At 34.5% G+C, this 14,647-nt stretch overlaps 2 protein-coding genes and 1 pseudogene across 2 annotated transcripts; 1 reads left to right on the top strand and 2 right to left on the bottom strand.

Moving 5' to 3' along the window:
* Positions 1-913: 913 nt before the first annotated feature.
* On the bottom strand, positions 914-11,138 carry LOC120169919. The gene is made up of 3 exons (XM_039177976.1): positions 11,128-11,138; positions 2,384-2,389; positions 914-1,981 (listed from the first exon to the last, which is right to left on the bottom strand). The coding sequence occupies exon 3, from the start codon at positions 1,651-1,653 to the stop codon at positions 1,081-1,083; it is 573 nt and encodes a 190-aa protein (XP_039033907.1). The 5' UTR covers positions 1,654-1,981; positions 2,384-2,389; positions 11,128-11,138; the 3' UTR covers positions 914-1,080.
* Positions 3,501-6,438, top strand: LOC120169916 (hexokinase-1-like). Its single transcript, XM_039177974.1, has 9 exons — positions 3,501-3,846; positions 4,123-4,273; positions 4,368-4,550; positions 4,711-4,785; positions 4,860-5,015; positions 5,157-5,255; positions 5,350-5,480; positions 5,777-5,858; positions 5,967-6,438. The coding sequence occupies exons 1-9, from the start codon at positions 3,575-3,577 to the stop codon at positions 6,309-6,311; spliced, it is 1,494 nt and encodes a 497-aa protein (XP_039033905.1). The 5' UTR covers positions 3,501-3,574; the 3' UTR covers positions 6,312-6,438.
* LOC120169882 lies at positions 10,848-12,913 on the bottom strand (annotated as a pseudogene).
* Between the last annotated feature and the right edge of the window lie 1,734 nt (positions 12,914-14,647).

Here is a 14,647-nt window from a genome sequence, read left to right as displayed (position 1 = left end):
GCTGATTCTGGTTTATACATTAATAAAATTTTCTTTTGTTGCGTAAAAGAAAACTAATATGTTATATTTTATTTTATGTGTATTTTTATTAGAATAGGATATGATAGATGTCTATTGCAAGAATTTTTTAATTTAAATTTCTATTTATAATATTAATATTTAAATTTATGGTTTTAAAAAATTTTAATATTTTATTTTATTATACTAATGAATAATTAATTTTAATGGGTAGATTTTAAATAAAACATCAGCAAAATTCATATATATTAACAATTCTATATACGGATAATAAATCGTATTTAGCCACAGATTCAATTTTACTAATTTAACCTGTCATTTTTTAGTTAATTGTCGAGTGCTTCTGTTAAATTAATAATTAAGTATATATTTAAAAAAATAATTAAATTTAATCAAATTGATCTAATATATTCCTTCTTTCATTTTTCTTCTTTCGTTTTTCCCTTTTCATTTTTTAGGTTTTGTTTTATGTATATGGTTTTTTTTTTTATTTTGTTTAATACATCTTTATGATGGATAATTTTGTCTTCTTTTATAACGTGTTTTTGTATCTTCTTTTAACATGTTTTTGTCTCCTTCATGATGGATAATTTTGTTTCTTTAACCAAATGCCAAACATCCAAATATAGGAAACAAGAACTATGATAGAAACAACAATGAAAAGAATGAAGTAGTCGAATGAAACTACTTGTGATTACTTGAACAGAATAAGGGTTTAGTAAACCTTTGTTTCTAACGAAGATAACATTGCCGTAATCGGTCTCGTGTTTTTAAAGCTCATAACAGCCAAGACATCGAATCAAGATTGAACAGCGATGTTCTTTCGGGTAAAACGATGAAGAAAGAAGTTGAGCATCGATGTTCTTAGATGATGTTTAGGAAGATAATAAACCAACAATTTCGTCTTACAATGATAATTTCCGACTAGATTAGAACAGAACACAATAAGTCAGCCAAGACAGACAATTCTAATTCTACATTAGTTTTCTGGATCATGAAACAACAGAGAAGCTGTTTCGGATAATGCCCAAAATTTTCTAATTTCTACTCTTCAATGCCTCTTCATGGAGGTACAACATCTGCACGATTTCGGATCCTGGCTGATCGCCTCAGCGGAGTTATCACCTCATCGTTCCTCCCAAATACCATGTCATTGCTCCCCAACTCTTTCCCTAAATTTTTCTTCTTGGTAGTCGGTGTCGATCTTTCAGATGAATTGGAGTTCACTGCGGAGAACTCTGAGGATCCTTGTTGATCCTTGCTGGTCAAATCCTTTCCTGAAAAATGAGAATAGCTGCTCACTCCATCTTTCATTCTGCTTTTTATAGCAGAACTCTTAAGTGATCTAGTTATTCCGCTGATCTCGAACTCAGCCAGCAACTCAACTGAAGGGGCCGGACTCTCCACAGCAAGAGTCAATGGCAAGGTGTTGGAAATGACTAGCCTTTTTGGCTCATCTCTTTCAACAGGAAGCGGTAAACTTGGCTTCTCCTTCACGACTGGTTCTGCCGAAAGCTTATCCACAAGAGAAGATTGATTTGATTCCATTCCCTTTCTGCTAATGTTAGAGCCGAGTACAAAAGATGCAACAATGGCTGCAAATGCTAAAACGCCAAATACAAGTTTGAGAAACATTTCAGTTCCTATTTGCTGGTTGTGCCCTTTCAGTGGATCCACTTGTTGAAATTTGAGAGCAAGGGATTTCCCCACTTCTCTAGCATACTGACTGCACTTCTGATTCGCATGATTAGGACTTGAACCATGTCAGCATCACTGTTTTCCTTGTGATTATCTTCATCTGCCTCCATTGGAACCTCCCTTATTTCCTCTGATGATTCTGTTCCTTGAGACAAAAGACTTGCCTGTTGATCAACTTGTAAGAATTCAATCTCTTCATCAGTTTGCAGTTGTTCAAAATCCCCAACCATTTCGTCATCAATTACATCCTGAGTTTCTTCGATCTCTTGCAACTCAATGTTCTCAGCAAATTCCTCAGAAGCTTCTTCAACCATCTCTTCAGATTCAACAATTGTATCCTCTAGCTCCAAGCTAACTACGTGTCCCATGTTAGCATTTTATGTCATTTCTTCCTCAGCTACCTCATCTACCATACTTTGGGTACTCAATAAACCCAACTGCTCTTGCTTTTCGTCAAAGAACTTATATCCAATCTCAAAACCTTCAGATATTCCAAAGTTTTGAAAACAAAGTGCAGGGGCCTCAAAAGCTGGAGCAGGGACTGGGGAATTTATGGAGGAAATATATGATGTAGTTAGTAATATCACAACGGACAAGAGGAAATACTTCAACATTCCTTTGAAACTCCATGCTTCTTCCTCCTCTACCTCTTCTTCCTCCAAAAGACTCTCACCTACGTCTCCGAATTCTTCATCTTCTTGTGAAGAAGAAGATGCCAAAGAAGAATGGTCACTAGAAACAGTGTCAACTCCATCAGACCTAATCTTCTTTGTCCTTCATTTCAAGGCGTAAAAAGATATCTTCTCGCCTATCAGGATTGTACCTCAGGAATTGAGGCCTCGGTGACAGGTAATTCTTCAATGGGTCATAAGGCTCTTAGGGATGAAGATTTGGGAAATTCTTCTGGAAGCTTTTGAAATGATTAAAAGTAGGAAATGTGAAGATATTTAATGAAAAAAAATAAATTAATCTTAGTCATATGTTTTCATTCGTCCAACGGTTTTAAATTTGTGTATGAAATATATTGAATAATTGTGATTTCAGTGTCACATAAATTAAACTATAAACTTTCACATTTAGAAGAAGAAGATAAAATAAAAAAATAATATGGATATGTTGTCAACAAAAATCAGTCCACATAAGTACATGACTGTCATTGACCATTCTATTTTTTTATTTAACGTTTGAGTGGTTAAATTAGAAGTAAATCAAAAGTTAAATAAATAAATTGAAATTTTTAAAATTTAGTGACTAAAATAGAATTTTAAAAAACTTGAGTGATCACATTTGGAATTTACCCTACTAATAATCTAATATGATGAAATGAGACCCACCAAAGCTAACCTGTGATGAAGTTAATAAAGTAAGCATTGAACTTTAGCTTGTGTCTTTACGGACACGTGTGTGTTAATGACCTCTTTGCTTGCTACACACCCAAAACAACTTACATCGTCATAGGTAATTTGATTTTTTCAGTTAGTTTTTGTGCTCCAAATCATTTGATGTCGTTCTTTCCTCAGATCCTTCTAAAAAGGATTTGTTTCTTTCCTAAAATACAAGAGATTGCTCTTTTAATATATTTTCTATTATTAAACTCCTCCAAAACAGACATTTTGGTTCTGTTATTGCAGTTGAAAGCAAGAATATGTCTTCACCTGAATGAACCCACCATTGCTTACATTGAAAACCAACATCTTTGCTTTTGATTTGATTTATATTTTCATAGCCACCAAACTCTTATCTACATTCACTGATTTGGTTATTACTTATTAAACCACACAAAAAACGTTCCTTTGATTTTGCAAGTTCTTTCTTTTTCTTGTTTTTTTGGATTATAAACTATTTTTTAGGTGGGAAAATGGGGAAGATTGCAGTTGGAATTGCGGTGGTATGTGGGGTGGCTGTGGCAGCGGCCGCAGCCGTGGTGGTTCATCGGAGAATGAAGAAATCTGGGAAATGGGTGAAAGTAATGGAGATAGTGAGAGATTTTGAAGAAAAATGCGCCACCCCGGTTTCCAGGCTGAAACAAGTGTCCGATGCCATGATCGTAGAGATGCATGCCGGCCTCGCCTCTGAAGGTGGCAGCAAACTCAAAATGCTCATCAGCTATGTCGACAATTTGCCCACTGGGTATTTTCGATCCCTTTCCTTCCTTTATAAAACATGAATACGTATGTATTTGTTGTTGATCGGATTCTATGCATTAAAGATCAATGTCCATTCATATATTGCTTGTGTTTATGTAAGGATTTAAGTGATATGTTAAACACGAATACGTATGTATCGATTTCGAATCACTAATGTCTTGTTAGGAACTAACCGGAGATCGATTATAATACGATTGTGTCCATTGTCCAATTGGGACTTTGGTTGAGATTGTAATGCATTGTTCTTATCCAAAATCAGGCGAGAGAAGGGATTGTTTTATGCTTTGGATCTTGGTGGAACTAATTTCCGTGTGTTACGACTGCAATTGGGAGGGAGGGGTCGTGGTATCCTCAATCAACAGTTTGTGGAGGTTTCGATTCCTCCGAATCTGATGTCAGGGACATCGAATGTAAGTACTTCAGCTTTTCAATAAATGATGGGAAACATGTTGATGCATAATAAGGAGGTCTCTCATGTCTGATAGGTGATCTTGTTGATTTCAGGCATTATTCGATTTTATTGTAGCAGAACTTGCTAAATTCGTATCCCAGGAAAGCTCGGATTATGAACCAAATCCTGGTAGGCCTAGGGAGCTTGGTTTTACCTTCTCGTTCCCTGTGATGCAAACATCCATTGCTTCCGGCACACTTCTTAAGTGGACAAAAGGCTTCTCCATAAACGATGCTGTCAGTTCTAATTGCTCACTCTCTCTTTTCATGCTTGTTATGGATTCATGTTTTGGGAAGCTTAAAAGTGTTCGATTTTTAAAAGAAATCATACGTATCACTTTAATGCACTACACTGCTCTTTGGGTTCCATTTTTATCCTTTAATGGTGAATTGGCAGGTTGGCCGAGATGTGGTAGCAGAATTGACTGAAGCCATGGAAAGACACGGCCTTGACATGCGTGTTTCAGCTTTGGTAGGCTTATGTTATGTACCTTTGTATACTCGAAACCGAAATGTGAATGTTTTTCATTGTTTTTACTCTACCAGGTCAATGATACTGTTGGGACACTAGCTGGAGCTCGGTTTGTTAACAATGATGCTGTTGCTGCTGTGATCCTTGGTACTGGATCAAATGCAGCATATGTTGAACGTGCAAATGCGATTCCAAAATGGCACGGTCCACTACCCAGATCTGGAGAGATGGTTAGCTGTTCTTTAATTGCTATTACTGAACATTCTATAGCTTCGAGATCATTTCTTTCTTTTTTGATGTTCATATAAGTTCATGACTGTTTATTTAGGTGTAGGATGAAAACTTAAGTCGGTATTGGTATTTCTCTGAAGGTTATTAATATGGAGTGGGGTAACTTCAAGTCAGCACATCTTCCATTATCAGAATATGATCTTGAAATGGATGCTGAGAGTTTAAACCCCGGTGAGCAGGTAAGTTCGTAACTTCGTGCTTCCATGGTTCGTTTAGAGTTTGCCTTCTCTTTAACAATAATCGTTCTCCTTATATTCCTTTGATTTGCCACAGATTTATGAGAAGGTATTGTCTGGTATGTATTTGGGAGAAATCGTCCGCAGGGTCCTATGTTGGATGGCTCAGGAAGCTGCATTTTTCGGTGACACGGTTCCACCGAAACTTAAAGTGCCATTCACATTGGGGTAATTTCTTCAGGCTTCTTTAAGGATTTGTTTCATCAGATGCAAATTTTGATTGAAAAATTTTCAGTTACAACTTTTGCATCAGATGCGAAAGAAAAGCACTATATCGCTCGAACTTAGGATTGCCAATCAGCACATCCTCTTATCCTTAGTGGCACGTCTGATTTCATTTTACACTATGTTACGAAAAAATATAGAGTTCAAGTAACATAGTTAATAATTGCCACCGGTTGTCTACTTTCGTATTGTGTTCAAGATCTGCTATCTCGTAACATTCAATCCTTGTTAACTTGCAGAACACCAGCCATTTCTGCCATGCATCAAGACACTTCCCCTGACCTCAAAGTGGTAGCTGATCGCTTTAAAGAACTTTTCGAGGTATACTTTAATTGTGAGAAAATTGTCCGAATCTTATTCTTGATCATTGAGACTTGGTTACTGAAGTGTATCATTGGCAAACTCTTGTTTATACGTTTTGTATTGCAGATATCAAGTACCTCCCTGCAGATGAGAAAAGTAATTGTCCAGATTTGCAACATTGTTGCGACACGCGGGGCACGTCTTGCAGCTGCCGGGATACTAAGTATTCTGAGGAAAATGGGAAGGGATACGATCAAGGACGGGGAGAAACAAAGGACAGTAGTAGGCATGGACGGCGGACTATACGAACACTATACGAAATACCGTAAGTGCTTGGAGAAGTGCCTAAACGAATTGCTCGGAGAAGAGGTGTCCGAAACCATTGCGCTTCAGCTTTCAACTGATGGTTCTGGCATTGGAGCTGCTATTCTTGCAGCTTCCCATTCACGGTATCACGGAAGGGATGACTAAGAACTGCTTCTGCAATTTCTTTTTTCTTTCCCAAAAGTCATTTTTGAGAAATTCTTGGCAAATTGTTATTCACCATTTGTGTTTCCTTCTGGTGGTTCAAAAGTGGCTAATGCTGCGCCACAGCAATAATTGCGTGCGCCTCGCACATAATTTATTTATTTTCTTTGATTTAGTATGATTACATCTTAAATTTGATACTCGTATCGATATATTTGGTCTAACATGTGTTATATTATAGTATTAAACTAAATTTAATTAGTGGAAACAATAAGGAAGTGCAATTAGAAGGTTCTAAACTGAATTATGAACGAAGATACATTTAATGAGGCAGTGTGACCTGCTCAATTTTGTTGGACATGGTTGAAATTGAGGTCAAAATATTGGTGTTATAAATATATGTACAAGTGGAGGAGACCTTAGTAAGAAAACGACATTGTTGATATTGGCAGAAGAGGACAGTGGTCCGTCCGACAAGTATAGAAGAATCAAACTTTGAATCATGTCATCTTGAAATATAGAAAGAAAATACTGTTGTGTATCTTCTCTTTTTCCCTTTGAAGGTGGACACCTATCTATGACATATACGTTTTGCATGAGTAAACAATAAATTTCAAAGTGTGCATTATTAATAAATATAATTGACCAAAGATTTCAAAGTGAGCTCGTGCACCCTAAACTAAGGTGGATCCACCACTGATAACGTCTAATATGTTTGAATTTTATAGATTAGATTTTTTATTCGTTCAATATAATCGAAAATTGAAACATATATACGATAACATGTGGTGTTTGAGATAGTTCATCCTATAACGAAGAGTTGTAAGGATAGGAGAGTAGGGAAGCTGAAGAAAAATGAAGATTATTGGGTAGAGATGAGAGTGTTATAGGTCACTCGCCCCTACCATTAGGGTATTTGTAAAAGAATTTATCCCACCCTAATTATTTCTAAACCTAAGCTTGAGGTGAATAAATAGTCAATTAAACCTAATTAACCCAAGTGATTTAATCTAAATATGAATCAAATACCAAGTGTTTTATGAAATATAAATGAAGGTAGAAAAGAACAACACAAGAGGATGGAGGCTTGGCATATTGATTACATTTTGACCAAGAGTAGAACTTTAAAAAATGAGTGGAGGCTGCCCATTTGCCTTCACTTGCCCTTCTCCCTTCCCTTTTGCTGGAGTCCAATGCCTAATGATATCCATGCTGAATTCCCACTCACCACTACATCTTCTATGTATTATAGCAGCTTTGAAACTTTTTAATTTCTACGCGGTTTTATACTATGGATGGCCATTTATAAATTTATTAAAATTTTAAAGATATTAAATTAAAAAATTTAAGAGTACGGAATTAATTATTAATAAAAAATATAATTATATATTAGTTTAAAACTTTATGCGATCCCATCCCAATATCATTCAATCATCCCTGATATACTACTCAAATCATATACCCTATTCATTCTAATTGAAATTAATATTTAATTTGAAAGGTATATAGTCCAAAAGAGAGGAGTTTAAATTTTCAAAAAAGCATAAACCAACCACAAATTTCAGTCTGTGCAAAGAGAATCTACGTACAAGGACCACTCGGAATGGTCGACCAAGTCTTCATGTATACGGGATAAGATGATAAATTAAAAGCAAATAACAAATCTCTTTTATCATCATTTTGCTTCAATTTTAACATGTTTTTTCATTGAATTATTTATAAATAATAAGATTCCAACTTTAATTTTATAAAATACTAGTAGTTACGTGAAATGTATATGTTAAGGTTCTTTCACTTTCTTCATTAATATAATAAAGTTTGTAGCAGGAGATCATTGTCCAAGCTCATTACTGTGGCTTTAACCTAATAAAAAAACCTAACTTCCCAAAACCCCACCATTACGTAACTTGTTTTCTCCCCAGGAGACAGCTGGGAAAACTATACTACATATATTTATATAATACTAACAGTAACATGTTATATAAAGAAGAGAAAAATATAAAAAGGAATGGGATAAACTCGCAAATACAAGAGAACACAGAGCCTGGAAAGCTTTCACCCTTTCAATGGGAACTCATCGAGCTTTTCTTTCTGCAAATCCCACCGCCGACGCCGGGTTCAGCGGAGCATACGGTGAAAACACAGCCCCATATATGTCCTATAGTTTTTCATACTATACGGCTTACATATGTAAATGGCACACAGGGTGAAGCCAGGCAGCGAAAGAAGGTAATAACTGTTATAAGCTTGCATGTTCTAACATGTTTGTAGTTTTATCCCTATTTTAATATCTTGATTTATTATTAAATTATCAGGAGCAGGAAAAAAGAATTTATGGGATTTATTTGGCTTCAATTTATTAAAATATTTGATGGTTTTTCTCTCTCTTTCTTTTGGTAGTATCACGTTGTATCATGCTTATGTTTGTTTTGATATTTAATTTAGGCTTGAAGTATCTGGTTTTGATATGGATCTGTTGATTTGGTCCTTCACAAAGACGAAGATTATGAACTGCATGTACATGCGAGAGAAACAAGCTATTACCAAATTGTTTTAATTATCAACAAGTATTCGATAGTGGTAACACGTCAAAACGACTTTGTTAAGAGAGATAACCTCGAAAAACGTATATAAAAAAAATAAGTTCAGAATTTAACTTATGGAATTCGAGGGCATAATTATTGACTGATTTTACGTACTACTTTAGACCCAAAAGGCATATGGCTAACCCAAGCTTAAGATGGTTTAAAAAAACTAGCAATTGGATAAGCTCATCCATGGTTGATTGCTGACTATTATGAGGATGAATTTACGTTGCATGTTTTTGATCAGTACATCCCTACGTCATAAATCTTGATCTTATTTTTAAAAGAAACGTCATAATTTTACTTTTAAAAATATTAAAAGGATGTCGTTTTTAAATAAAATGTCACGACTGTAGAATTTATGAAATTGTTTTAATTTCATAGTTGAATTTTTTATTTCATGAGAAACAATCGTAATATGATAAATTTTAATATTTTACAATTTCATTTATTATAAAATTTTAAAGATCTTATCTTAAAAGTAACGTAAACTAAGTAATGTAGAGTCTCCACATGTTTTGAGACGTGCCTACCTGTGATTATGAAGTCCCCAGTGACACAATCCTTAGAGATTCATGCATGGAGTACATTCAAGGGTGGAAATATGTCGATATTATTTTTATGTTGTGATATATTTTAATTATTTTTTATATTTTTTATGATATGTTCATATGATACTATTTAATAATTCAATTTTAATTAATGATCAAATTAGACTATTATATTTTTTAATAATATATTTGTTTCTTTTCTCATGTTTAATTACTTAAGCTTTGAAGAGCATATTGGAATGCGATCTGATGTCCTTTGTTTACCTTTACCTTGTAAAGAATTTTTTTTCTTTAAATGTCTAGTAAAACACAAAAAAAATATTTAATAGAAAATAAAATAATAGAGAAGTGGTTTTTCATCTCATACGTGAACGTCGATATCTAAAATTATTTAAAATTATTTTTTTAATTTAACCTTAAATTTTTTTATTTTATCCGTAAAAATCATTTTTAAAATAAATCATATTCTTATCCTCAATTATTATATTAAAATTATAACATAATGTTTAAAAATCAAGTGATAAACTCTCGACATCTCCAAAGGAATTAGAGGCGAGCAGTTGTATTATTAGGGCCCAAAGTTAGGCAGCTCTCAACGATAATGACCCTTCAACCCTCTTTGTTTCTCCTTTTTGGGAAGCACAATTTCCTCAAAAGATTCATTGAGCTTGGACTCCAAATTATTCTAACCATATCTGCTTGACAAGTGTTTTGGTGGATCAATGGTCGATAATGAAATGCCTCCATGGGGCCTAAAAGGGAATACAATTACCCTCTTGTGGGGTGTTTCCTCTCTCACTTTGAACCAAAAAGGGGAATCTTCTTTTTATTTTTGGCTCGCCTCCGGTCACTTTGAAGAAGAAAAAATTAATTAACATATTATATGTTATCAATTGATACCTCTACCCCTTGGCTAATCCAAACCCAGCAGGACGATTTCAATTTGGACACTATTTCTCGGTTCCCGTGAAGCATCAATGGAATCATACACAAAAAGGTAACGGTTTCAACTTTACAGCCCATCCTTCTCTCAATTTTCACCTGCTTCAAATTATTATTAATACATTATTTAATCGTGTCAGTTAATTTAATTTTTCTCAATAATAATTGCTTATTCAATTTAATTAATGCCCAAAATAAGAACAATTGTGGGGTTTTTACCATCCCGAGATATGAAGTACCAAACACAAAATATACATAATTACATATATCAAGCATTGTTACGCACCAAATGCCATTGACGTTTAAGCTACGGGGGAAACACATCAAAACTTACATATAAAACGACTTATATATATATATATATATATATACTGTTGACCACAACAAGTTACATAGCGAAATGGGGCAGAAAATTTGTCAAAACAGTATAATAAACATGATTCAAAGGTCTCTTTCTTTTCCAACATTGATGGAGAAAAGAAAACGGTGTCCAAATGATTCAACCCTTCATCTTCCCTTGCTTGTTGCTCCCAACTGTAAAACAACAACAAACATCAATGTTGGCCTCATGAACAATGAAAAAGAAACAATAATTAACCATCACTCACGGCTAAGTGTAGATAGCTCGGAGCTCTTCAATGCGCGCAGCCTCTTCACCGTCGACACAAACATACTGCAAATCCAATACAAAAACCAGATAGTGCAACAGCATACTATTAAATAAACAAACTCAAAAAGAACCGGTTTCTTGTCGTATCTTGATAATGCATACATTAGGAAAGGATATGCCAAGATTAAAGAAAGCATGCATGATTTTGTTTAGGATAGAAGGAATCTAATGCTGTTTTTCCGGGGGAAACTAGAAGACAAAAGATTAAAAAAAGGGGTATTCTACTACTATATTCTCAGTCACTGATATTGGGAATATAATAAGGTATAGTATAATCTCAAATTGCATGATCAACAGTGATGAAAGATGCTTACTGCCATGGGACATCCCCAACAAGCATACTGTCTCCTTCATCATCCTCATAAACAAGCGTATATTCCCCACTCCCGTCCAATTCGCCCGAAATCGCTTTCTCTCTCTCTTGCTTGTTCACCATTCCACCAGCAGAGGAATCTCTTTGAGCTACACGGTTCGAAGAAAAAGACAAACGGATGAGATAAAAACCATATCTGTCAACTAAGATCACATTAGGATAGCCTAAGTGCTTAATTGCAATAAGAACAAGCAGATGAGTCCAAAGCCTTGGCCCTTGAAATATGCAAATCCGTCCCCCACTTCATCACCTAAACAGTTGAAAACTAACACTGATGTGAACGGATATGTCACTATTGCCATTACAAAAGCTTCTAATACTATGAAACCTGATAAGTTTATGATGTAGATGCCATATTAAACAAAGAACAAAACAAAATTTTCATGGCCGATTCAACTAATACATGTGAAAATAAATTTACCAGCAAGGAGGCCTCTGAAGAGTTCATCCACAGCAGTAGACAACTTTTCATAGCTATCATAGGCTTTGAGATCCACTTTCCTTCCTATAGGAACACCATCCATGTTGATTTTCACAAACAGGGTTTTGCCATTAGGTTCAGCTCCTGGTTTTTCGTTAGCCACCTTGTGAGGAGGGTCCACACTTGGTGATTCAGAAGCTAGTTTTGAACAACTGTTACTTGCAAGATTCTTCCTTATGGAACGAATCGGAGGCCAACCCACAACTGATCCAGGAGCAGTTCTGGTTTTCATGAACATAATTAGAACAAAAAAAAGTAACATGTGAAAGCCAAAATCAGATTCAGGTTTAAACCTGAGAAACATAAAAGAACTGAATCAAAAAACAAGTGAAAAGAACAACATGCATGGGGTGATGGACCACACAAACATCAAGCTATGTAAAAACACACTTGTGACTTGTAGTGAATATCCTCTGTCAAAAAATCAAAAGGCAAATTTTTTTTAAAGATATGCAGAGAAACGGAGAGAGAGAGAGAGAGAGGAGAGAGAGAGAGAGATGCACTGGAGTACCTTTTCTGAGAAGTATTGAGAGGCACAGCTGTATTTGCAGGAGTTTTAAATGCTTTTCTCTCAGCATCCTGCAGGTCTAACGCTGTGCTATGGCAGCAGGGCTGTGAAGATTCCTTTGCCATAACAGGCGAGCTATGTGGTGGGCCAGTTGTTGATGAGAACTGGTGAAATGAAGAAGTCTTTGTCTGCTGTTGGTGGTGGTTTTGGTCCATGGAGTGGACAAAACTGACCCAACAGGGTGATCCTCCGGACATGGAACTTGTGTGTTTGTTTTCCATTGCTCTTGAAGAAGGGAAGTAGCCGAGTGAGAGTAAAGAGTCATCGGACCAGTTGTCTTCACCTGGGGACGAAGACCAAGCCTCAGTTCCAGCTTCTCTCTGGTGAAGATCCATCTTCCGTCTTCTTCACATGATGCCACTCTCTCTCTTGTGGAATCAGATCAAGAAGTTGAGGACATGACGATTCAACATTCTTTGGAAGCCACTCGCCATTGACTTATCCAAATAGATCACCTTTCCTCGATAACTTTGAAGAACAAGAAGCAGCAACAAACTGAAAACGTACATATAAAAGCTACAAGTCAAAGACATGCAAATGGAATAAACGAAGATGGGAAGTTAATGTATACACCTTAAAGGAGTTACAAGAGCTCAAGACAACGAAGACCCACATCACGAACCAAACGAAACTTTGGTTTTAACAAAGAAATACCCTGAGAGGAAGAGGTGAAGAAGCTAGCTAACAATGCAGAACTGTGGAGTTTAGAGAGCCTCCTCTCAACCAATAAATTTTAATATATTTAAAAAATCACAACTTTGAAATAGGAAAACTCCACCGAGATGAGAGGTATACTCCCAAAAGAACAAGAGTTTTTTGACAAAAGTTATGGAGTGTTGTGTCTTTTAGTGGGTTGTTCTTGCCCTTATCTTGTAGAACTGGATATATAGGCAGGTGATTCTTTAGCTGCGGGAGAATAATTTTCACTATTTTATATGATATGCAATAATAATTAGGAATGTGAAATGAGGTAATAGTTCAGATTTCAATCGTACCTTATCAGATCATGTCAAATCGATATAGATCGTGTTAAATTAATTAGTTGTTCGACTCGAATTAGGTCGGGTTTGAGTTATTTTTAGATTGATTTAACATCAAATTCAGTTCGAGTTCGGATTAGGTTAATTTTAGTTTGGATCGATATTAGTTAGGTCAAAACGGTTCAGGTCCGAAACAGTTAAATACCAGGTTAATTTAGGTTCGGATAGACTTCAGTCGAATCTCGTTCAGATCGTGTCACATCATTTCTGGTTAATTTTTTTTTTATGAACGACAAATTGTAATTTGTAATTGTACATGATTTGGAGTAAATTACGAAAAAACATATGGGTCAATTTTAATAAAATAATTTTAAAGACTATATTGAATAAACATGAAATTAAACAATAAATTAAATAAATTAAACAATACGAAAGGATGAGGATCAAATTGAAATAATTATAAAATGTTAAGTTGAAATTTATATAAAATGGACAAAATTGAATCTATTTAAAATACGGTGAAAAAAGTTAAGAGTTTGGAGATTATGACATAATTTATAGAGTTTGAAATGAAATTTATTATTGATTTTTTGGGTTTGAAGTAAATTATAAAAATATAAATAAGTATGGGTCAATTTCATATACAATATAATTTTAAGGACTAAATTGAATAAATATGAAATTAAGTTAATATTTAAATAAATTAAACAATATATAGGGATCAAATCGAATAATTTTAACATGTGAAGCTAAAATTAATATAAAAATGAAGTGGATTGCATTCATTTCAAAGTTTAGGAACAAAAGTTTTAAGTTTTGAATTTTATAATATAATTTTAAGGACTAAATTGATTAAACATGAAATTAGAAACTATAATTTAAATAAAAAACAACATTCAAGGATCAAACTAAAAGAACTATAATATAATATATATATATATATATCATGATTAATGATATGTACATATATGATGTATGTACATAAGTATGAATATAAGTTTATATATATACTTATCATTGATCATTATGTAAGTACATAAATAAATATAAGTTTAATATATTTTTGTTATCATTGATCAATAATTTGCGTGCGTGCGTGCGTGCGTGCGTGCGTGCGTGTGTGATACTTATAAAACTCATTTGTAAGCCCAATATACAATTAAGTATATATAAGTCCATTTATTAATAT

This window comes from Hibiscus syriacus, unplaced genomic scaffold (assembly GCF_006381635.1).
Source record: "Hibiscus syriacus cultivar Baekdansim isolate YM2019G1 unplaced genomic scaffold, ASM638163v2 tig00111769_pilon, whole genome shotgun sequence".
Taxonomy (NCBI): domain Eukaryota; kingdom Viridiplantae; phylum Streptophyta; class Magnoliopsida; order Malvales; family Malvaceae; genus Hibiscus; species Hibiscus syriacus.
The sequence above is the reverse complement of the archived record's forward strand: the minus strand, read 5'-3'. Positions and strand labels throughout refer to the sequence as shown.